This window comes from Pelmatolapia mariae, linkage group LG7 (genome assembly GCF_036321145.2).
Source record: "Pelmatolapia mariae isolate MD_Pm_ZW linkage group LG7, Pm_UMD_F_2, whole genome shotgun sequence".
Taxonomy (NCBI): Eukaryota; Metazoa; Chordata; class Actinopteri; order Cichliformes; family Cichlidae; genus Pelmatolapia; species Pelmatolapia mariae.
In genome coordinates this window covers 51,615,439-51,638,713 of record NC_086233.1, presented here as the reverse complement: position 1 = coordinate 51,638,713, position 23,275 = coordinate 51,615,439, and the positions used below count along the sequence as shown (strand labels likewise).

The 23,275-nt window shown below is 40.9% G+C and overlaps 2 protein-coding genes across 3 annotated transcripts in view; one reads left to right on the top strand and one right to left on the bottom strand.

Moving 5' to 3' along the window:
- Positions 1-23,275, top strand: part of LOC134631351 (mothers against decapentaplegic homolog 3-like) — a 284,592-nt gene that overhangs the window by 14,414 nt on the left and 246,903 nt on the right. The gene's annotated exons all lie outside the window — the stretch shown is intronic.
- Positions 24-22,973, bottom strand: dennd4a (DENN/MADD domain containing 4A). The gene is made up of 30 exons (XM_063479589.1): positions 22,766-22,973; positions 18,064-18,395; positions 17,655-17,901; positions 17,480-17,549; positions 17,186-17,355; positions 16,142-16,380; positions 15,954-16,020; positions 15,802-15,860; positions 15,527-15,671; positions 15,208-15,383; positions 14,834-14,934; positions 13,867-14,085; positions 13,274-13,419; positions 12,792-12,812; positions 11,335-11,468; positions 10,860-10,992; positions 10,457-10,663; positions 10,226-10,354; positions 9,974-10,118; positions 8,445-8,567; positions 6,889-6,996; positions 5,280-6,073; positions 4,965-5,184; positions 4,261-4,352; positions 3,985-4,160; positions 3,333-3,744; positions 2,910-3,027; positions 2,446-2,608; positions 2,281-2,345; positions 24-1,809 (listed from the first exon to the last, which is right to left on the bottom strand). Exons 2-30 carry the CDS (start codon positions 18,372-18,374, stop codon positions 1,673-1,675), a joined length of 5,127 nt encoding a protein of 1,708 aa, XP_063335659.1. The 5' UTR covers positions 18,375-18,395; positions 22,766-22,973; the 3' UTR covers positions 24-1,672.

The following is a 23,275-nucleotide window of genomic DNA, read 5'->3' as shown; positions in this document are numbered from 1 at the left end:
AAATAAATCAAACATGACATCCATAGAATAAATGTCTTTATTCATAAATGAAGTCAAACTATACATCCACCTAAGGAAGAAATTTCATTTCTTTTTTCTTTTTTTAATGTAAAAATCATACAAATCAGTATCTGTGTTACAAATGATAAATAATACATTGGAAACATTGTTAAAATTGACACTTAGTGTAAACAACACATAGACATAAAATTATGTTTTGGTCATTCAGTGTTTTGTTCTTTACCCAGACTTTTTTTTTTTTTTTTACAAGTTGGCTAAAATACTGGTCTACATGCTGTGAGATTGGTGTTTTATTTCAAGCACACAGACTTATATAATTCAGCATTGTATCATCAGTTACTGCGAAGTCCAGCAATAAGCTGTGGAGCTGCATCACTCCAGGTTTTTTGTCAGTTGATCGTGAAAGAGTGAACTGTCACACTTGTGTTCTAAAGTGATTTCTGAATGAGGGCAGGTCGGAGCTGTTTTTCAAGTCAAAGAAACGCCTTTGACATCTATATATCTTTAAATATTCTCAGTGCAAATAAGCCTGCACTACTGTCTGTTCCAAGACCGGTTAGTATAAGTGGGTAAAACATCCATCAATACTCTGTATGTCACACTAAACAGTGCACTGTTGTCCAAATATCTAAAACATCGACACCATACATTGAAGACAAAAAGAAAATATACAAAATTCTAGAGTCAAATGCTCTGTACATTATTATGAACCCATTAGTGTGATTCAAAGTCTTTATAAAAGAAAATGTTGACAGAAAACATTTATCTCCTTTTGATTGATTGTACTGTTTTTAAGGAAATCCATCCTTGCAAAATCACATTTAACACAAAATTTTTAATCATCACTTTAAAAAAAGATATTGCCTAAAAAAAAAAGGTAAATTAAAGAATTATATAATATTCCCTTTTGGGATCTTTTGGTACATTGTACAAAAACAAATAAACATTGTGCATATAAATTAACTGGCTCCATTCTTGAATCAGAAAAAATTTTGTGGTTTATAATTTTATGAGGTTACAACCTAGTTTAGTGTATTTCGGTATATGAGTTTAACCTGTCCACTTTATGAGGTGTACATGAAGAGGAAGTGATTTGCCTTTACAAACTTGAACCTGTGGAAATTTCAGACAGAACCACGACTAAGGTGTGCGTGGCAGAGACACAGCCCCATGTAAATGAGAACAAATGGCAAGTGCTCATCTTATCAAAGTGCTTTGTAAAAACATGAACGTCTAAAAGTACACACAGTCAACAACAGTCTTAACAAGGTCACCAGGACCACTGAGGAATTTCGACGAGGTGAACTTACACTTACTTGTACCTACTTATTCACAGCTTCAACAGTAACAGAGGCATAAAGTAGACCGTGTAATAACTGTGCAAACATTTATACAGAAAATATCTTCAAAGTATTTACAAATACAAGGCCTGTCACTTCATGCCTCTCAGCTCTGACAGTTTTCAAGAAACTCATGGCAGTTGCATTATGTTAAGTCCCATTGTGCTTACAAGAGCTTAATGCTCCAGTCAGATGAGCTGGTCCTGAGTCTGAAGAGCAGTTTGAAAAACAAACAAGCAAACAAAAAAACAACAACAGCAGCAGTGACTGTTGGAGGGAGGAAAAAAAGCGACAGAAGGGGGACAAGAGGTTCACAAACCGGGCTCTCCAAATGTCCTCCTACACTCCATGACCCCTGCTCCAGGGGGCCGGTCACAGTTGTGTGTCAGTTTAACCAGGTTGGGGGTGAGGCGATCGTATGCCAGCTTGTACTCACGATCGAAAGCACCTGCAGAAGAGATAATGGTAAGTTAAGAATCTGTCAGCACGCTTTCTTTATATAAAATCTTTTATATCCATTAACCACAAACAGCAGGCATTTGAGAATATCAGCAGAAGAATCTACAGTCTTCTAGCTAGCTGTTCTATTGTAGATGGACAGAGAAATGCTTTGGGCTATGTAAGGTGGTACTAAAACTGTGTTATGTGGATATATTCAAACACTTTAAACTTATACTTTGTACAGAGTACAAATGAGGCTAGTGTATTGCGTCCAAGATGGCTGTTTACACAAAACTTTGTACAGGATATGTGAAAAAAAAAGAAGAAAAAAAAACCACCTGATGGAGTTACACAAAATGTCAGGGCATCATTAAAGCCATCAAGAGTCATTATTACATATTTGGACAAAAGCAGTGGACTGACATTTCCAGTCCTGCTAAAATAACTAAAAACTAAAATATCCGTGCTCTGAACTTACTGATATTAATGTTGTTCTTCCCCAAAGCCACCAGAGCAAGGAACAATAAATCTCTGTAGAGACTCCTTTTTTGGGAGAGAAAAGAAAAGAAAAGCAATGAGATTTTCCATTCATATGATTTTGCCGGTGTAATTTTACTCATCACACACCTCTTTATTTACTTACCTCTGTCTTTTAAAACCTAACTCAGGCCCCAACAGCTGAATGATCTGGCTCATGGGCTGATGCACATCACTCTTCTTAATGCTCCTCACAAAACCCTGTAGGAGCTCCACAGTGAAGAGTTGGCCTTCTTCACATAACCCGGAGCGAACCAGTGAGTTGGCACCTGCGAAGAGGGAGAGATTAAAATCACTGCGATCAAAGGTTCATTCATCTCATTTCTCTCATTAACAGATGAGAGAAATGAAGAAACGAAGTCTGAAAGCGTGGCTCACTGATAAGATGACTTGATTAATAGGTTTCCTGAGCTGAATTATGCATGATCTACTAGTTGTTAATATGCATAGTTTCATTTGCATGTAAATATCTGACCTTACCAGGAAAATAATTTTCTGAAGGTAGCCTAATATCACCTTTTCTAATTTATTGCACTATAGTCTGTGAAAGTAAACATTGTATTAACTTACAGTGGGTGTTCCACAGGACGTAGCAGGGTTGAACTTTGTCTTGGTGCAACTTCAAATTGTCCCACATAATCCTCACGAGAACCTGCTTGCTGTCCTCCGATGACAGCATCTGAGGAGTCTGAAGGGGACAAAATACATTAAAAAGATGAATTCATTATCGCATTGTCCTCTGTAGGCACAAGTCATGTTATGGTTTCATGCATTATATTTTGTTAGTTTTGATTTTTAATAACAACACTAGGAGTCACCAAAGTCCCAAATAATTTTCTGAGTTTTAGAAGTTCCAGTTGGTACAAACTGTTTCCGCTTGCCTTAGCGCTTGGCTAAGCTAATGAGCTACAAGATTCACTTTTCTAGTTGCTGATGGTACACGGGATGACATCATTAAAGTATTCTGCGTGGGTGACAGGCTGTCATATTTACCTGGTCTTCATGGCTACAGTGTTGGGAGCCCAGGATAAGAGCTGGCAGGTTACTCGGCAGGTCGAGCCTTCTGAAGTACCAAACAAGGTTCCAGAAGACAATGGGATGTTGGTCAACAACGCTTGGGGAGGAGATTGCCTGGTCGCCCTCATTCACTAACAGGCTCTCCAGCTCCTTCCACAGAACCAGAGGGCTCAAGTAGGGCACTGTTACAGGAGCAGAAGCAGAGGAGCAGGAGGAGGAGGAGGACGAGGATGAGGCTGGGGCTTGGCCAGCACCCCCACTGCTCTCCCGCTTCTGTGCAGGAGCTGCAGATGACTCAGCTGCACCGTCTGTTGTGGAGATTTTTTCCTCGGGATTGGGTGGCAGGGATGTATCCTCCTCTTTAACAGGATTGCTTTTCTTAGACGACCTGATGAGAGACAGAGAGTGGATCTGTTTAAATGGGCCACGGGGATAAAAGATGTTTTGTCTGTGTGCCTCAGTGCTCTTTGTAAAAAGAAAAAAAAAATGTTCCAGACAATTAGCAAGATACTATAGAAAAAGACAATCTAGCACAATGTTGTAACTGAAAATAGCCCAAATTGATGGCTTTAATTATTCAAAGTGTTTGAGCTCTCTTTGTAAGCATAGTGTGCTGTGTAAATTTTACCTGCTGTGCGGTCTCAGATCTTTGATTTCCACATTGAGAAAAGGCAAGAAGGCTGTGCCGCAGAAAGGACAAGTGCTGTTGAGGTTTGAGTCATTTGCCGTCCATCCTGCCATTATCTCCTCATCATACACCAGACAGTCACATGTCTTACAAAGTGAACAGCTAGACATCAACACCTATAAAAGAAAGCGTCAGGTTCAGAAAGAAACGATCACACTGCCTGAGCAAGCCTACAGACAAGAGTTGGACTGGGATTGTTATGTGCTGGTGCCTTACCTCTACGGTGTAATTGGGAGTGGGTTGGAAGCGGCCGGTGTCGGGGGAGGAATCTGGAGTGTGAGGAGTTTTGGAGGGAAGTGCCAAACCACCTGGATACAGTGGAGGATTATACAATCAGACACAGAACGCAAAGCCAAGACTGAACACAGCTGTCAAAGCTTTAAATGTCTGGATGAAACTAAGAAAAAGTGCCCAGCTGAAACAAAGCAGCAACTACTTTATTAAAATCTGCAATGAGTGTTTGTATTTGTGCCGCAGGTTTAGTGAGTCTGTGTCTCTGCTTGTGTGCACGTGATTGTGCATGCACGTGTACATGTTGAAGTTTGTTTAGCATAGGGCCTGTGGCTGGGTGCAGAAAAACCTACACACTGCATCATCCCTCACGCCTGCTGGCCTACTTTCCAATAGAACAACACCCAACTCTTTCCATCACTGAGGCCTACTCTTACTCTAAATTTAGACTGCCAAGAAGTGTTTTCATGCAAACCAGCACAATGCTGCAGTTATAATGAGCTTGTAACAACAAAGCTTTAAGCCATGAGTTTGTTAGATTAGAGCTGCTTTTAGCAGGAAAGGGACCTGATTTAATTGACTTTGTTGATCATCCAGTGTAAGTATTAGTAACTTTGTAAAATAACAATGTAACACACGAAAATAAAAGCTTCACTACAACAATATTTATTAAAAGATGTGGAACGAACCAGAAAAGGAGTTGTGTCTGAACACTCTGTTTGGGGTGCCAGGGCTGCCCAGGTTAGTATGATGATGCCCAACAGGGCTTCTCCTGACTCGGGACACGCTACCATGCTGTGGGGATGTAAATCCATCTGGATCTAGACAGGAGTCATTATCAAGCAGCGAGGAGCAATCGGCCTCTCCTGAGGTCAGTGAGGACACACTCATGCGGTCACAGTTTGCATCCTGCAGGGGGCAAAAAAGAACTGTAACTAGATTTCATCCTAGAGCCAGTAATCCCAAATATGCATGAATTATTTATATGTTAAAAAAATTCTAACCTGTGTTAGTGAAGTTTGAGAGGACAAACGAGAGTAGAGACGACTAGCTTTCTCAGCCACACCCTTTCCTGCTGATATGACGCTGCTCTTGAAGATGTCGAGAGTTGGGGTGAACAGTGTTTCCATGGAGAACGATGAAGTGGAAGGAGTGGGTGATGACGGTGAAACCAAAGAGGGAGGCCTCTCTCTGTCTTTGTTACAAATACCAAGAGGAAGAGATGGTGACTGCCTCAGCCTCTCCTTTGTTTTGGCAGGCAGTGGGAGGTGTGTAGTGGATCGAACTAGGGTTGAGGATTGCGGGGAGGAGTGGGGAGAAGAGGCTGAGCGGAACAAAGGGCTTGAGGGGTTCTGCAGGTCCATACTGGGCGTGCGGCTGCTCAAGGGGCTGTTGCCATTATTCATGTACATTTCAATCTCCTCGGCCAGGTTGCGCTTAGAGTTGGATGCACTGCTGTTGTCATGGTCACATTCCTGTACGGTCGCTGTTGCCATCAGCGACAGGGGATCAAATCCCATCTCAATACCTGTCCTCCTCACTGTCCCGGCATTGCAGATAACACCGGCCCTCTCCACTGGGTGTTTCTGTTTATCAGTCTCTGTGACCTCTTCCTCTACTTCATGCAGTCTGTCAGAAGCAAGGTGAAGCTGCTTTGATGTACTTAGAATGGGGACACTGAGCCTCAGAGTTCCCTGTCCACCAGACAAGTCCAGAGAATTTGGCCTCTCTGCCTTTGGCAAAGCTCCACTCAGAAGAGTGTCACTAGATGGACTGGAAGCCAGCCTGAGGCCACTGCCTGTGACAAAAACACATTTGAAAACATTCAGCTGAGCGGTACATAGTGGTTATACGCAGTAATAAAACGACTTCTTGAGAGTCTGCTTTATAAATAAAACATTGCTGTGTTAGCATCTTTTGATTTGGAGGCGCTGGGAGAAAGAATGGAATCTCCATATCAAACACTGCAGTTTTAAACAACATATAGATTGAGAATGAACACTAAAAGGCATTTTTGTGCGTTTTTGGCTAGTCCACTGAAATCTGTGTCAGTATTGTACTCTTGCATTATTCTAAAATAACAAATCCTGTTAGATTTGAATGAATTGTTGCTGGTGTTCTACTGTTCATGCCAACATGAAGGTGCTGCAGGGACGAGGAGGAAGGGAAACTGGCAGCTCTGCGGTTCCTTAAGGGATATGTGTTTATCTTACAATACAGCTGTATTGCATTTTAAGCCAAAAGTAATAAGTTATTAAGGCTCTGATAAAATGCCACACCAATTACAGAGGACTACTGATTATGAAGACTGAAAAACTAGAAAAACAACACAAAGTCAGACACCGCATGTCATGATTTGCAACAAAATTCAAGGCAAAAGTCATCTGCTTACATAACACGTTTATCCATCAGCAGATTTTTTTTTTTTTAATCAGAAACACCTAAATTTAACAGCAAATGGACAAGAAAAAAAAACCACATTACACCCACAGCCAAATGTGATACCCCAGCTTTTAAAGGCAAAGCATCCATTTTGCAGTGAGCTGTGAGTCACTTTTGGAGAAATGGTCCCCCAGTGTCAAAGATACGAGATAAAAGCAATCCATAACTCACTTGACTTGACTCCTTTGTCTTCCACCAGGGCTGTGCCATCACTCTCTCTGCTGCACAATCTCTCTTCCTCCTTAGACAAGGAATCATAGCCTTGGTCTGACTGTTCACCTGAAAAAGATAAGGAGAAATCACTCCGCTGACGCTTTTTAAATGTCCTCTCACTGGTGTTTTGTTTCTTCCTCGAGTGAATTAGAATTTGTTCCTATTAGTCTCCATGGAAGTTTTATATGAGACAACTGATCAGAGAGTTTTTGTTTACAAGAGCTTTGTGACATTCCCTTCAGCATGAAGCACACAAAACACCCAGAATAGAAAAGCAGGGGCACCAGAAAAGGAACAGAATATTTTTATAAAACCTTCATTAAATTCACAAGGTCAAATAGCAGGAGACAGTACAAAAAATCTCCACTGTGCTTGGAGTATTTTCAAAGAATTTGTTAACTTTCAGTAGTTTGATGAGACAAGTTGTGCCAGATGATATTGTTAGCGCAAAAGCGTTGGTCTTTTGAGCTTTGGTATTTGTCTTAGCTGCGAAGATGTGAGCTTACAAAAGAAACATGCCTACCTAACGCTATCTAACATAATACAATTTTCCCCAACCCCACCCCTACCCCCACCACCACATATTACAGAGCAGACTTTATGTAAGTGCTTGTTTCTTGGCTTTTACATTTGCATTTTCCCCAATCACTTAAAATGCAATTTGAATGTAATTTGCCTTTAATGCATAATTCAAAGATTTATTATATGTATTTATTTATGCTTTTGACTGGGCTGGTTTAAAAGCAGCAGAAAGTTTTAAAAAATGGTCTTTAAGCAAGCATAAGAAAGCAGCTACACAACAAACTGCTACCACATCTCCATCTACGTTACGCCTTCTTTCTCTTATCCATACCTGAATGGACCCTACCACCAGCCCAGGGTGGGCAAGCCGAACAAAAAGGATATAAAATGTAAATAAATAACAAAAGGTATCACCTGTTATTTGCTTACATGGTGAAAGGTACCTATAATACGGCACATGCAGCACACATATTGTATATCTATGTATTTAGCAGAGTGCCTTTGACTACACATCCCCTTTTCTCCCCTATTGCTTTCACACCACTAAGTAAATAATCAGGGATCAAACTGTCATTGATCCTTGCACTTCACCATCCCTAGCATCTAACTACAGAGGAAAGAACAAGACACGACACAACCACTAAAGAGATTTTCGCTCTGATTACCTGGCATAATTCCATAATATCAAAATAAACAACAAAAACGGCTCTCTGATATAAATCAAGTACATCAGGTATGGGAAAAACCAACAGTGAAAACGGTGAACCTTTTATCACACCTTAATACTGGAGTCTTTCATATATTAGTTTGTGTAAAATGAATGACAGAAAGTCAGTGCAGATGAATAATTAAGGTTTGAGATTAATGGTGTTCTGCCACTTTTAAGGCAGTTAATTCAATCACATCCCATAAATCAGAGAGACATGAGGAAAAGTAAAAGGCTGCACGTAAAATAGATGGAATGAGAACGACATAGGGCAGTATCTCTCTACCTGTACTAAATCCATCATCGCTGGAGTCCATTTTAGTGAAGTCGGTGTCAATGGAGGTGCGCTCAGCAGAGTCATTAGCGCTGTCCAAACTGCCATGGCTGACCGTGTCTAGATCGCTGCCGTCTAAAGGGAGATAACAGCAGAGAGAAAGGAGATGTGAGAGGCTTCACAAATGACAGACTACCAACAGGATTATGAAACCAGAGCTGCACTCACACTATATATGAGCAATGTATAAACCCCTCACTGAACTGTGTTGCAATCATTATCATCTGCAGCAAATGCAGGAATGTTCTGATTGCCACAGCATCAACCAGCGCTAAAAGATTTATCTATTTTACCTCAAAGTGAACGAATCGCATTAAAGTATAATGTAACTTGAATTTCGCTCAAGATCGAAGATGTAGTAATGTGATCGTGTTTTTATTTTGGGAATTGAAACGTTTAAAACGTTAAGTTAAAATATGTGCAGCTGGGAAAAATGTCGTATAAAGTGGTGTAAAGCATTACTTTTTCATTAAAGCCTATCACTCAATATGTCATTATGGTAATGAGGGTCTCTGCGGGTTGTTGTGGGAATTTGAGACTGAGATCAAAAGGAATCTGTATACTTTGACTGCCAGTGAGGAAAACCTCTTCACTTTGTTTAAAAGGTTTCAAAAAAAGCAAGGTAAGGAACCAGGATCATACTATGTCGCATGATTTCATAAAGGAATTACAGTAACTAAGAAGAAAATACACTATTGATGAAGTCAGGAATAATTTTCTGTAAATTTGATGCAGTCCAAAACATCTTAAAGCCTCACTGGGATCGGGTGTAAAGCAGTCACTACTAGTTCTACTTTTGACTACAGAACTGCCTTAATCGGAGTTCTAAGGAAACATTCCTCAGAGATGTTATTTGACATGATAGTATCACACAGTTTCTGCAGATTTGTTGGCTACACATCCATGATAAGAATCTCCCATTCCACTAGATCCCAATAGTGCTCTGTTGGATGGAGATTTGGTGACTGTGGCTGCCATTTGAATACAGTGAACTCACTGTCATGTTCAAGAAAGCAGTTTGAGATGTTTGTGACACAGCGTGTTATCCTGCTGGAAGCATCCATCAGAAAATTGGTACACTGTGATCATAAAAGGATGAAGATGGTCAGCACCAATACTCAGGTGAGCTGTGGTGTTTTGATAACATTTAGATGTTACTTATGGGCTCTTCTTTGCCAAGAAAATAGCCCACATACCCTCCAGCCTGAACCGCTAATACAAGACAAGATTGATCCATGCTTTTTATTTACAAGAGGAAAAAGTAGTTTTCACTAGAGGCAAGAATATGATGTGTGTGATCTATGTAACCGCCCAGGAAAGCATTCACAGAGAATTACTGCTCTATACAAAATGTTTGGCCAGATGTTTGTGGAAGTGCTGTAGTTGAATGAAAAAATATCTGTATTTTTTTTTTTTTACCAAAATATATGTAACCGGGTGTTACAGATAGTCACATAGTCAGGAATTTAATTTTTCCTTACCTGAAAGATGAGGATCTCTTTGGCAGTTCCGTTGTTTCCTTCCTGCTTGCTTGAACTGGAGCACACCGAGGAGCACGTTCCTCAGCTTTCCCCATAGAAAGTATCCTCCCCTGGTGGTCGATGGCCAGGTGCTCTCCAATACCGCCTGGAGAAGAAATACAACATAATTTAAGATTTAAGCTCCCATTTCAATCCAATATGCAAATTGCTTACATTTTCTTAGTTGTATTGTTAATGACCGATAGCACGCACCTTGTTATAGTACCCATATGTGATAGCATTGGGTTGAACTCCAGCCTTCTTCATCTCAAACAGCACCCTCACAGCCAAGACTGGCTGGCTGTACTGTCCACACAGCTGCAGCAGCACACGGTAACAAACCTTGGAGAAAAAAACATGTTAACATTGAAAATGTGCAACGTCGTCTTTTCTGAATCATATCGGCAGATCTGTATTGTTTTCTTATCCACAGCAGTTTCCTACCTCATCTGGAGCCTGAAGCTTTTTGTCCTGCATTTTCCTCAGCACATCATAAGCTGTACGCAGCGCTCGCACCTTGGAGTGGCAGTTGCCAACAAATCCTGGCAAGCAGATAAACCACAGACCATAGCAGTGGCGAAGCAGACACTTGGACCACATCTGAGGCATAGATGAATACGTTTTGGCCATCCTTTGAGCTGATTTGATCTCCTAAGATGAAAAAGATCAGATGTAAATGTGATTCATTGTCTATTAACAACCAGATTTGCATTTTGGATTCACATTCATATCCTTACACATGATTATGGAGAATAGGTACAGGAGTAAATGTGACATTAATTTGAACATATTTAGGTTTATCTTTGTTCATGAAAGAAACCAAATTGACATGAAGATTCTTAAGGACCTGTTTAGAGCGTCTAAAGATGGCTGTGGGGCTGGCTGGACTGCTGTGGCGTGAGGCTATGCCTGCCGATGAAGGACTTGCTCCCTCCAAAGGCTCCAGAAGCTCAGCATTTAGCACAGGAAATGCAGAGTAGCTGCAGAAAGAAATGTATACTCCCTTATATACAGTTACATGAGCTAAAAATAGACATGGATTCCTCATAAATGCTAGCAAGCTGAGTTATTCCTACAATAGTTTGGTTCTTCCCTGAAGCACCAACATAAGAATCCAAAAGTAATGTGTTACAGCTCAAAATAACCACACAGCCCTGCGGCAGTGACAAAGTCTAACAACGGAAGCAGTTTATGAGTCTGTCCTTTGGGAGCAGCACCCAGTGTCAGTGAAAAGTGCTGCTCAAGCATACAAGACAGAGTTTTAAAAAAAGAAACCCCCTGTCTTGCCTCTCTCATTTAGAGATTCATCTGCAGTGTGGTACCTATAGCACAGAGGATGCTCCTCTCCCTGCGATGGAGGAGGCAGCTCTGGAGGGTTGATGTAGACTGTGTGCTCGCTGCGGTGCGATTCATCCAGTTCGATCAGTCTGGCGTCCTCTGGTCGCTCACTGTCCATCTGGTTTGCAAGAGAAACACAAATTCAGCAGCTGTCTTCATCTTTCCTTTTAGCTCTTCTCTAAACACAAATCTAAAAGTGCTAAAGCTTTCTGGAGGCTCTCAGATCCGATTAGATATCAGGGTCAGTGAGGACACAAAGATGTCAGTAATGAACCGGCCTGCATCAGAAATATGGCTTTTGCTCCAATTCCAGTTAACTACAGGGCACTACCGAAGGCTTGATCCCGTGAATTCTCCAAGACTGAATTAATCTAGGCTGCAGTGACCTGGACAAAATTGATGCCATGTTACTCTAGGGACATGAAACCATTTAACTGTACAGCTTTGGCAGCACTACTTGATACTTAACTGCCACATTTGCTTCAGCTCCAAATGGACTTATCTGCTGTCTGGAGAGAAGCTTTCAAAGCCTGCCTGCATGCCTGCATGCCTTTCTGAGAACAACAGCAGGAACAAAGAGAAGCCGAGCAAAAGCATACATGCTCCTTTTTTAAAGAAAATCAGCTCTGAATAGTTTCCTGGGACATTATAAAAAGCCTACTGAGCTGATGTGCACTCACTTGGCTTGTCTGAATCGATTACCAGCTTATCTCGGGCATGAGTTTCACAAAAACGTTAATATTATGGCAGCGGCTGAATAGTTCCCCGGTGTACTGGATTACAGGGTTTGTTCCACTCAGTTGAGTGGATGATTCAGTCACCGGACCCTCACTGACCTGTTTGCCCTCACTTCAATTCTGCTCTGTGTTTCTCTGCTTGTTGCCCTTCCTCTTACACCCGAGAGCTCTTTCTCAATCACGCATTTGTTGTCAACCTCAGCAGCAGTGACGCTGTATGAATCAAGGCTTCCACTTCTCAATAATAACCACAATGACCATTAATACAGTTCAAACTCTTCAAGCAGGATGTAAATGTGACTTCCTGATTGCACAAGTGTACTAGCACACACACACACACGTACACACACACACAGAGGAGGCGGATGTTTTAGTGTTTTTGTGCGAGGGTGTGACAAAACAAGTTGACAGTTTGTGTTCATAAAATCTGTCAAGTCTACAAAGAATTAGCACAAACTAATAATCAGCACATCCCACGGGATTTCAACAACAACAACAAAAAGGATAATGCAGATTTCTGACATCTAATGCACGTCATCACATTAAAGACATTTTCTTTCTAGCCCTCCGTTACACCACCTTGATTTATTCAAAATAAGTGCACATAAATATAATGTATATAATTAAATCCTTTGATTGGGATCAATGTGGGAAAATGTTAAAAATATTTTATTTAAACAGCAGCATAGGATTGAGTAACTTACCTTTCCTCCACTGGAAAATAACTGTTAGGCAGGGACCGTAACGACAAGCAAAGGAGAAGAAAGAAATGACAAGAAGGCAGAAAATCAGAACAGCAGAAGAAGCAAAAAGAAGACAGAAAACATCTTTAAAAAGAAGCAGACAATAAAGTTGATGAAAAAGCTTAGAGCTGATCTTACAAAGAGGCCCAAGAGATGTGCTGAAGTGTTAATTACTTTTTGTTTATTGCCTTTACTTCCTGTTAATTGCTTTTTCATTCTTTTTGAAAATTAAATAAAGTCCAAAAAAAGTCTTAATTTAGAGGACAGTGCGTGATTAATTGTTCCTCTAAATGTTTCTGCTTCTTTTTTAGAGAATTTCTGCCAGCAGTCAGAGGCCAGACTAAATATCGCTCAAAGAGCGTTTGTTCCTACGCAGCAGAATGATTTTGATGAATCATCTCTGACACTGAAAATCCATAATAAAGATTAGCTGTAAACCTCACCTTATCAACACACTCATCAAAGAAGGCCAGGCTGGCATCTTTATCACTGACAAAGGAGCACTCTTCTATGAAACGACTGAACATTTGAGTCTTGGTCATGAGGGAGTAAAACCTCTGATGGGAGCGGTCTCTGCTCTTCAAGAAGCCTGTACAAAAGAAAACAAAATTATTTATTGAAAATCTTAAAAAGTGGGGAATTCATATCCGTCTCATGATTCTAAATCATTGCATTTACTTGTCAAGCCCTTACAAAATATTTATGGGGTCAAGATGCAGCCGTAACCATAAATGCTGTGTTATGAAACAATTTGTTCTCTACTGCTCCTCTTACATAATAGCACACAGATGTGCAGGGACATTGTGCTATTAATCGCAGTGGCCTCTCTGACTTGTCATCCAACCCTAATTTCCACCGAGGCTTAACATAAATCACAACAGTCATTACAGCTCTGATTTGAGGTCGACTTCGCAGCACTCCTTAGCCCCGCGACTTACTACAGCACTGAATCACAGAGGGAGGGGAGCCGTGACCTGTCAGCATGGTTTGCCGTGACTTAGTATGGAGAATATTACTGGCTGAGAGTGACACATACCTTGGATGTCGAAGAGGGAGCTGGCATCAGTGGTTTTCTCGGACGGGGCTTGGGTGATGGGCAACAGATAGGAACGGTAGCCTCGCAGGATGGCAGCCATGAAGCGCAGGAAGGCCTCCTGGATCTCGAGCTCTAGTGTGTGCAGGCTTTTTCCACTTTCAAGCTCACAGTCGGTCACAGTGTGATCCATCTGCACATCTTCATGGTTTAAATGACCACCTGAGGGCACACAACAGCTGATGTTTTACAATCCATATGCGCATAAACCACCTGATAGCAAATAACTGGTTATTTAACCAGACACCAGTATTATTATCACCACAGACCACACACTTTTTCCACAATGAAAGAAGACTTAAGTACAGCACACGAGACTGTAAAAGTCTAAAGTAAAAGTGAGACTGTCAAAGTCAAATTATGTATAATAATCTGATTTTCACAGCAGTCCTAGTCAAAAGAAATGCAGAGACCGACTTGCCAACAGGTATAAAGCTAGCAAAAACAGACCACTTGGCATGATGTTGCAAGCAAATTGTTCCTGTCTAGACCAGGAATCATGATGTCATGTTGTTCAAACACCACAGCAAAGATCTAGATTTTGTAAGAGGCAGGACATAACAGTTCATTTTTGCATAATTTAAAAGATTTTTAAATTAAATAGAAATAGAAATAGAATAATAAAAACAATAATCTAAATAAATCACTAACGAAAGAATACCATATGTGGAATAAGAGGCAGGGTTAGGATCAGTTAAAATACCATAAATGGCAAATGATACATGGTCAACATGCTCTTCTATAAAAGAACTAATCACTGCAATATATTTTAACGGAACAGTGAGTGCATCCTGTCAGTTTTCCTGTAAAGCTGCCCATAGAGGCTGACTCAACAGACTCATGTAGCCTAAGCAACCAAAATTATTCATGAAACCACTTAGAGGATGACACAGCATCAGACTGGACTCACCCTCAATGAGCTGCTGATAGAGCTTATTCAGAGTATTGAGAAGATGCTTGCAGGCTCTCCTGGGCAAGAGTTTCCACGTTAGAGCCTTCTTGTCATCTTTTCTGAAAGCACAACAGATGGTTGTTGTTACACGGGAGGACAGTTAGGAAACAAAAAAGATATGAGGGAGGGAGGATTCACTGATATCTGCACTGACAGCTTCATCCCTTCACAGAATACCTTTTGAATTGATGTGGGAGACCAGTGGGATCCAAACATGTTTTTTTTTCTGTACAGTAAAAATACTTCACATTCCACCTCTTATCATTACATAAGAGTTGAGTTGAAGGTGGCCATCTAGTAGCACAGACTGGCTGCAGTAAGAGGTCACTTACTGGGAGATGGTGTTGGTGTCCAGATCCACACAAGTGATGTCAGCCGGGGGGACGTAAAGATCAAAGTACCGGGAGTCCATGCCCACAATGAAAGGGCATGGTGCACTAAGAACATCTGCCAGAGCCAGCGGGCACAGAGGGATGTATGGACATGGCCAGTGGAAGGGAAAAATCATCTGAAAGGGATCATAAGTAAAATGAATTACTATAAACAATATATATATAATGAAGCAACAAAAGACTTTTATGGTCCCATGAAAGACCTTCGTTTTAGTGCTACTGCCAGGAAAAAAAGAGGATTAAAAAAGACAATACTTACAGACACAAGGGCCTCGGTTACACTGGTGAGTACAGCGGGGCGCAGGGAATGAACCAGGATCTTGTGCTCTGTGACAGCCAACACGAGCAGAGTGGCAGCATTTTTGGGGCCCAGATTCAGGAGCAACGTGGAGAGGCTTCCCCCACTACCGCACAAAAACACAGGGCAATTTAAAAAAAACCAAAAAAAAAAAAAAAAACAACAACACAAGTTTTCAGATTAGGATTGCAAAAAATGCAAGATGTTGTAATTCTGAAATTTATTGTTATCTTTACCTGAGTGGGAGCGGAGAGGACACAGGTTGGCTCAGCATCAGGCTGTCATGTGGAGACAGCTGTGGAAGACACACAAAAAAATTTAGTGAGCTAGAGCAAATTTAAAAAAGAACCCACCCGTACAAAGTTGAAGTGATTTCTCATAAACTCACCTGGACTAGGATGCGCGGTCTCTGAGTGGAGGGAAACGGCACATTTTGCATGAAGTGAGAGATGTGCCTGTGAGTAAAAAATCAATTCAGTTAGTAAAGTTGTAACACTTCTTACTTTTGTATGATTTATCAGGCTGTGAGCTAAAGTTTCTGATTTGAGAGGGATAAAATCTGTAAACGTTGCTAACTTTTCAATAGGCAGGGAATGTGGCCCAGAGATGGAGTATCGGTAGAGGAAGGTGAGAAAGCTCCTGAAGGACTGGAAGAAGGGCCAGTGGGAGAGCAAGCAGATGCTCTTGTTGCTGTAAACATTTCTGGTCTCGTCAGGTCTGAGATCAGAGCTTGGCAGGCCGAGCTGTGAGCGCTGACGCTCAGACAGGTTCTCCTCTGGGTAAGGCTCATAGAACTGGATAGCTGCTCCGTACACCTGCACACAAAGGGCCCCCAAGATAATTGCGTGAAGAATGCGCAATGCATCCAAAGGATGCGCACGCTTGTTATCCTAATGCAAACCCAACAGTAGCCACAAGTCCCTTGAGAAACACATTCATTGAGCATGTTGTGGCGGCTTCACAAGAGAATTTTCAACATAATAAATCAGCCCTTTGAAGTTCCTTCTCCCAAATAAATACACAAGTCATTCCTAGCCTAAAGTGCCATGAGACTAGCCTGCAGACTAGAGGTGCCATGAGACTAGCCTGCAGACTAAGAAGCAGTAAACACTGAAGCATTCAGCATTTAAAACTTGCACATCAGCCCAAGTGGTGCATGAGCCATCCATTATTCAAAAGATGAGCTACACACAGACACACAATACAAAAAACTCTTTTATGCTGCAGTGCTTTCAGAGGCTAACAGGCTTTTGGTATTCCAAACACAGCCTTAAGACCATTTTTGATTCCAGTCAGAGTTCAGAAGTTGATTAAGATTGTCTGGTATTCTTAGAAATACAGCTGCACTTCATAAACAGTCTAATCCATAAGGGATCCTAATTCTCAGTGAGAGACAGAGGTGGAGCTAAAGATAGAGATGCTAGCTGAAATGAAGCAATTAAGGGAGATATTTTGTATGTGTGGTATTGTAGGGGAATCGTTAATTGGTGATGATCTCACCGAAATGGCCGTAAGCTGAATGGAGAAGTGTTTTTTTGGCCACTTCAGTAGGTGAGTACGCAAAATAACAAGTAAAAGAAAAAAATACAAAAAAGCAACTACGTACAAAGGTGATTTTACCTTTTCTCCAGAGGCTCCCGTTAGTACAAATGTGGAAAAAACAGGCAGGGAGTGTTTGGTGTGTGCAGGCCAGCACTCGATCATTGCCCCCATGGGCAGGCAGAACATAGGCACTGACTCTGGCAGTGGAAAGGACTCATAGTCCTCTTTGGGGTACCTACATAAAAGACCTGGGCGCAAACACATGCAAGAAATGTTAAACATATTCTTTATATGAATACTGATAATGACTGACATAAATCCATGACTAAACTTCCTTTTTCTTTTCACTGCTACAAACTCTGCACAGTTTACCTGCTTTGTATGCGATTGTGTTTGCTTTAGCCAGAGACTTCTTGTAACAAACGTAGACCGAGGATCCCCACTGAAATACGGAGAAAGATAAAGTCCATCACATATCAGCAACAATCTGGGCTGTGTGGGCAGACACACTAGATTTAAGTGATTATTTTTCAGAGCTCTATCCCACCATGCTGCTGTTGAGGTTCTTGTCCACCTTGCAGAAGGTGTGAGGAGGCGTTTCCCCTTTTCCGGGGATGATAACGCAGACATCGGTGACAGCCAATGAGGTGTGTGGCTGGCTCTTTGGTGCACGGCGGTAGGTGATGTAGATGCGTTGGGAGGACGAGCTGCTGATGTTTGCAGGGCGGCCTGAGGGTGTGGTCTGAACGATATGACATCCGGGTTTGAGCTTCTCTTTCCACTCATACAGAACCCTGAAATATCAGACGGTGTTGGTGACTTTTTATATTTTTGAAAACTGATCAAGACTTCAGACTGGAGCATGTGCGTTACAGCAGATTACAGTGACCCTAAGCGGAGGAGTTATTAGTGCTGCTGGGTGAGTAAAAGGTCAGTAAGTGAGGATTACTTCTTACCCGAGGTCTGTCAGTGGAGGCTTATCTCTGCCTCGCTTAAAGCACAAGAAGATCTGTGGGCCCCTTAGACTGGCTCCATTGAGCTCTGCAGAAAGGCCTGAGGGGGTAGTTTCAACACAGGTGAAGCCCGGGGGTACCTCTTCTCCCAGAGAGCGTATCACGACAGCGACATCCGTGATAGGGGCTTTGGGTTTCACAGATTTGGGACCAGCATCATCAAAGTGTAGATCTTCCTCCAGAGGCTTGGATGAGTCGGTGAGGCCAGCAACCACAAAGTAGTCTGCTACACGAGGCCCTTTATCCTCCATCATTTCCCATTCCCACACTGTCGGCTGCAAAATAGAAAAGTGGAAGGTGCATCGGGGGTCAACAAAGTGCACTCTATACACTGGATAACCCTTAAATGTCCTTACTCTGTATTAGCTGTTGTACTAGATTTGAAAAAAGAGGCAAAATGCAGCATGTAAAATGTACACTTCTCCTGCAGTGCATTAAATTGCATACCATACCAAAGAAATAGCACATAATGAGAGCACATGGAAGCACTTAAAATACATTCCTTGCTGCAAAAACATCATATTTCACCGAGAAATATGGGAGGGCTTGCGACCAGTGACCTTGCTATATGCCATGGCTGGTTATGTAAAACAGAACACATGCCTCTGTAGAGAAAAAAGAAAAAAGGCGCATGTGGAAACTAGAATTGAACTGTAAGTGAGCACTCAGAAGTGAAGAGAGGGTGCGTTGTTGCTCGGCAAGCAGCTTTTTCTGGGCTTTTACAGCTGTAATATTCAGACAGCATTTATTTTGGGCTCAAAAACGTCATGAAAATGAAAGGAATAGAGGGCGCACCAGTGAATTAGCTTGTTATGGCTTTATCACAAAGCATGGAACCCTGGAAGCCCTCTAAGTGCTGGGCCAGCTTATTGTGCTTCAGTTGAAGAGCCTGGTTTATCTCTCTCAGCAGTTCGTCCACACACACTAGCAAACTGATAAACAGCTGCCTATTATTTTCCCCACTGGCGTATGTGGGAGGTAGAATAAAGTTGTCTCACTCCTTTGTGATGGATGTGTCACTGTTAGGAACCTTGGCACACAAGGAGCTATGGCCATATCTCATCTACTGAGGACTTTGGCTTCTACTGGCTTTAAATCTAATAGTCCCGTGTGTTATTCCTCCCTGTGGCTGCGTGATGGTACAGACAGCTAAGCACTGCTTACAGGCTCAGAGTGCAAAACTAACTCCTAACACAAGAGCATGGAAAAAAGATAATTTGTAGAAGTAAGATACTGCAGCATGTTGAGTGATGACAGAGATTCAGTTGTTTACTGAACAAGATTTAGAATTTGGTATCTGACTGGCTTTCACTTTCAATCACAAGACCTTTTAAAATAATTTACCAGCAAAGATCAGTCCACTGTTTCATAAGCTTGTTTTTGAAATGATGACTCATCACCACCAGGTTCCTCCATCCTGACAGTCTTCCAGTCGACATTGTTTTTGTCCAATTTTCCATCAGTAGTCGATGTTTTTTCGCAGTTATTTGTGCTGAGCCCTATGGTTATGCGTGATGACTCGGCGTGTAAAGAGCAAAAAGTTTTCTTGGTTTTTCAGATCTCCTTCAATACTCAATTTTATTTTATTGAAAAATATGTATGCATTCATTACACTGCCACTTATGCATTTTACAACGTACCATTTGTTCCTCTACGGTTTACTCAGGTTCTCAAAAAATGTTATTCTGAAAAACACTGATGTATATTTATTTTATTGCTTAACTGGTCTTGTTTTTATGTTGCTTCTGCGGTTCTACTTTTCAATGAACTATTCACATTATCTTTCTATATAAGTAAATAAATATTACTTACTTATCTGGCAGAATGTGATGGCTTCTTTTCCCATGTTAGGTAATTTATATTGTTAGACATCTACATGATAGTTAATTTTGGTCTTATTTTCTAAATAGGTTCTAACTATTTTAGAAAATAAGTCTTTCCCCATTAATCAAATGAACAATCAAAGTCATGAAATATTTTAATTACAGGTGAAATCTGTTTAAAACCAGGTGAAATGTTTGCAGACTTTGACCCAAAATAATGCTGCTGGAAAAGCTAGAAGCTATTCTTTTACCACTTTCTTTCCTGCCCCAGAATTTCTAAGTAGAAATTTGTGTGTCACATCTTTTATAATATCGCCAGCTGTTCGTGCGGCACAAAATCCTTTGTAATCCAGTGCCGAATCCATTTTATCTAATGACCTAACAAGCCGAAGGCCACAATAATTCTGTTCAGCTGATCCACCTGTTCTTTGATCGCGCACAACACTTACACCACATACCTGCTGCCAGTAGGTATTGCACAAATGCTGACAGCTAAAAGCTAGACAGATGTGTCATATAATACTCAAAAGGTTCTGGATTAAATATAGATGTAATCTCCTGCTCCAACCACCACGACATTACTGCATCTATTCCTCCCCCTCGACAGGAAGTAGAGGCCTAAAATTATATCTAATCCTCTCCATAGCAACAACATTAAAACTGAGCAGAGAACAGAAGGTTGAACATTTCTCACTCCTGTGATGATACACAGTTTTTGGTTTCCTTTAATCAGAATGCTGTAGATTAATTGGCTTTGCCTGGACCAATGTGTCTGAGAAACATGTTTTACCAGATGGAGAATCGGCCACATTAATATCTTTTATCTGTTTATGTGAATTGATGTTTTTTTTCCATGTGATTGTGGAAGAGGAAACAAACACTCTTAGTAAACATGACCGCCCACAGTGTTTCCCTTTTATCTGGAAATGCTTTCTATTTTTTATCAGTGTGATATCATATTTAATACCACAGAGATGACTATGGTAAAACAGATTGGTTACTGGCCTGTATCATCCACTTTCATGTATGTGATTGTTCATCCCATCAATCATTAAGTGCATGTTCTAGTGACAAAACCCCCCCCCAACACATAAATCAAACTGACTCCATCACAAATATTTTGACTGAAGTTTAATTTTGAAATGTTCTCGTATTATCTCACTTATTCTAGGCAGTCTCAAGTTTGCTAAACACTGGAAGTGAGCAAGTCACAGTCGCCACAGAAACTGCAATCGCTTCATTCACAGCATTTCTTAATAACATGACAAATAAGGACACGGCGGATTTCCTCTTACTGCAAGCAAACCAACTTCCCTATTCGCATCCACTATTGTTTGCATGAGTCACCGCCAACCGTCCGTTTTGCAGTAATTTGTTAACCACTTGTGCCATAATGTTCCTGACATTTCCCTCTTAAGCATCCTCAAACCTAATATTTTCTTTTCATGGTATCTGAGAGCATCACACCTTCTGTGTATCTTCTTATGTTCTAAAACATGTTCTAAGATGAGTTTTTTAAACTTGCATCCCTCCTATAAATTTTTGCATCATTTTAAACATTCCTTTTACATTTGTAGCATTTGTATGTAGCACGCTCTGACTATAGCTATAAACTAAAATGCACTGTTTCACATTTTAGAAGTCCCAACTGCCAAAGCTCTGCAGATAACAAAACCCCTAAATATCAAACATGATTTTGTTTGCACCAAAATATATTTTTAAGTGCAGGATAGGCATTAAAGCCAATTTCGGAAATTAGAATGAGCTTATATTTCATCTGAAGCAACATGACTGATTATTTATCCCCAGTCTCTTTTGATATTTCTTGCCCATAACAAGTTTTTTTCTGTTTTGTTTTGTTTTTTGCTGTTGTTTTTTCAGAAGGCAGACATTAAACTTTGAAAAATCGATCCTCCCTCTTTCTGACTTCTGCTTGTGTGTTGTTGTAATTATGGCCCAAAAGAAAGAGGCAGTGGCTGCTGGACAGTCCGTGTAGGGCTGTGGAGGGATTAGAGGGCTGTGTTAACAGCAGGGGGGCAGGGAGGATGGGCAGTGTGATCAGGGAGGGAACCACCACAACATTTCACTAAGCATCTGTTCCCCATGAAGCCATGAAGACAACCCTCACCCTCATCAGCCATTTGCACTCCTTATGCTGGACAGGGGGGGAGCCCTGGCCGCTAGATGAGGAAACCACACACGCCCAAGATAAACAGAGCAGAAAGATGAAGGACTCTAAGGTGGTGCTGAAAATAGGAGAACGCTGAAGAGCTTTGTACGTTAAGCTTGAACCGCACGTGCAAAAGGACTACTGGGTTAACCATAAAGTAAATGGTTAAAATTAAATAAATAGATTAAAAAAAAATACAACTGGCTACAGCGACCATAAAAATAAAGGGGGTTTCTCATATGCCCACATCTAAAGAGGCCATCTTATGGAGCACCGACACGGGAGGCAATGGAATAAGCCTCCATATGACTTCATTGTAACCAATGGGCGCAGTGTATACACAGAAAATCTCACACAGAAACCAATGCTCACCGCAAAGAATTAATCTGAGCTTGCATTGCATGAAGCTCTTGGACAGTGATATGACATGTTTGCCGTTAATTGTTCCAAGCAGCAATCCAACATTAAAATTAGCCTTCAGTGTATAACACACACAAACATAAAGCTACAAAAATGGGATCTCAGGCTTATAATATTAAAAAAAATAATAATAACACAAAAATTACTATAAGCACAGAAACTACGTGTGCGAGCGTCGCTTGTATTTTTTATTTTTTTTTAAAGATATTCGATAAAAGAAGAATCTACTCACATCACGACGAATGAAAGATGATCAGTCGAATATGAGTACACGCTGAAAATAAAACCCAGGTTCCCGTTGATGATAAATGTTTATTTCTTACAGTTTTCTTCTTCAGATTTAAATAAATTACCTACACATATATTATAATGTATAAAATAATAAAAAAAATCATTCACAGAGGGTTGGACCGACCAGAATACATGGTGTATTCCCGAGCAGCGCTTTATCCAGACCTGCGCTGTTCACGTGACCGATTACAACCCTGACTGACGTCACTGATGACAGTGCTGTGACAGAAGACAAACGTCTGTGGTTCTGAAGAAACATTTGGCGATACAGGTTTATACGGAACTGCACAACTTCCGAAAGCGCTACCACACCAAAAGAGTATTATTATTGTCATAAGCTGTACTAGTCGTATTTTGTTGCGAATGATTTTGTTATATTTATCTTGAAAGGAGCTATATAAATAAAAACGTACTTTACTTTCTTATTATTATTTTTTTTGTTATTGAGCTA

Bases quoted from the DNA above. Each gene is read 5' to 3' on its own strand.
- dennd4a (XM_063479589.1), bottom strand. From the start codon at position 18,374: ATGATGGAGGATAAAGGGCCTCGTGTAGCAGACTACTTTGTGGTTGCT. The intron at 15,672-15,801 runs GTAAAGATAACA...TTTGTGCGGTAG, and splicing joins TCCTCTCCGCTCCCACTCAG to TGGGGGAAGCCTCTCCACGT. The intron at 12,813-13,273 runs GTGAGGTTTACA...CCTGCCTAACAG, and splicing joins TTGATGAGTGTGTTGATAAG to TTATTTTCCAGTGGAGGAAA.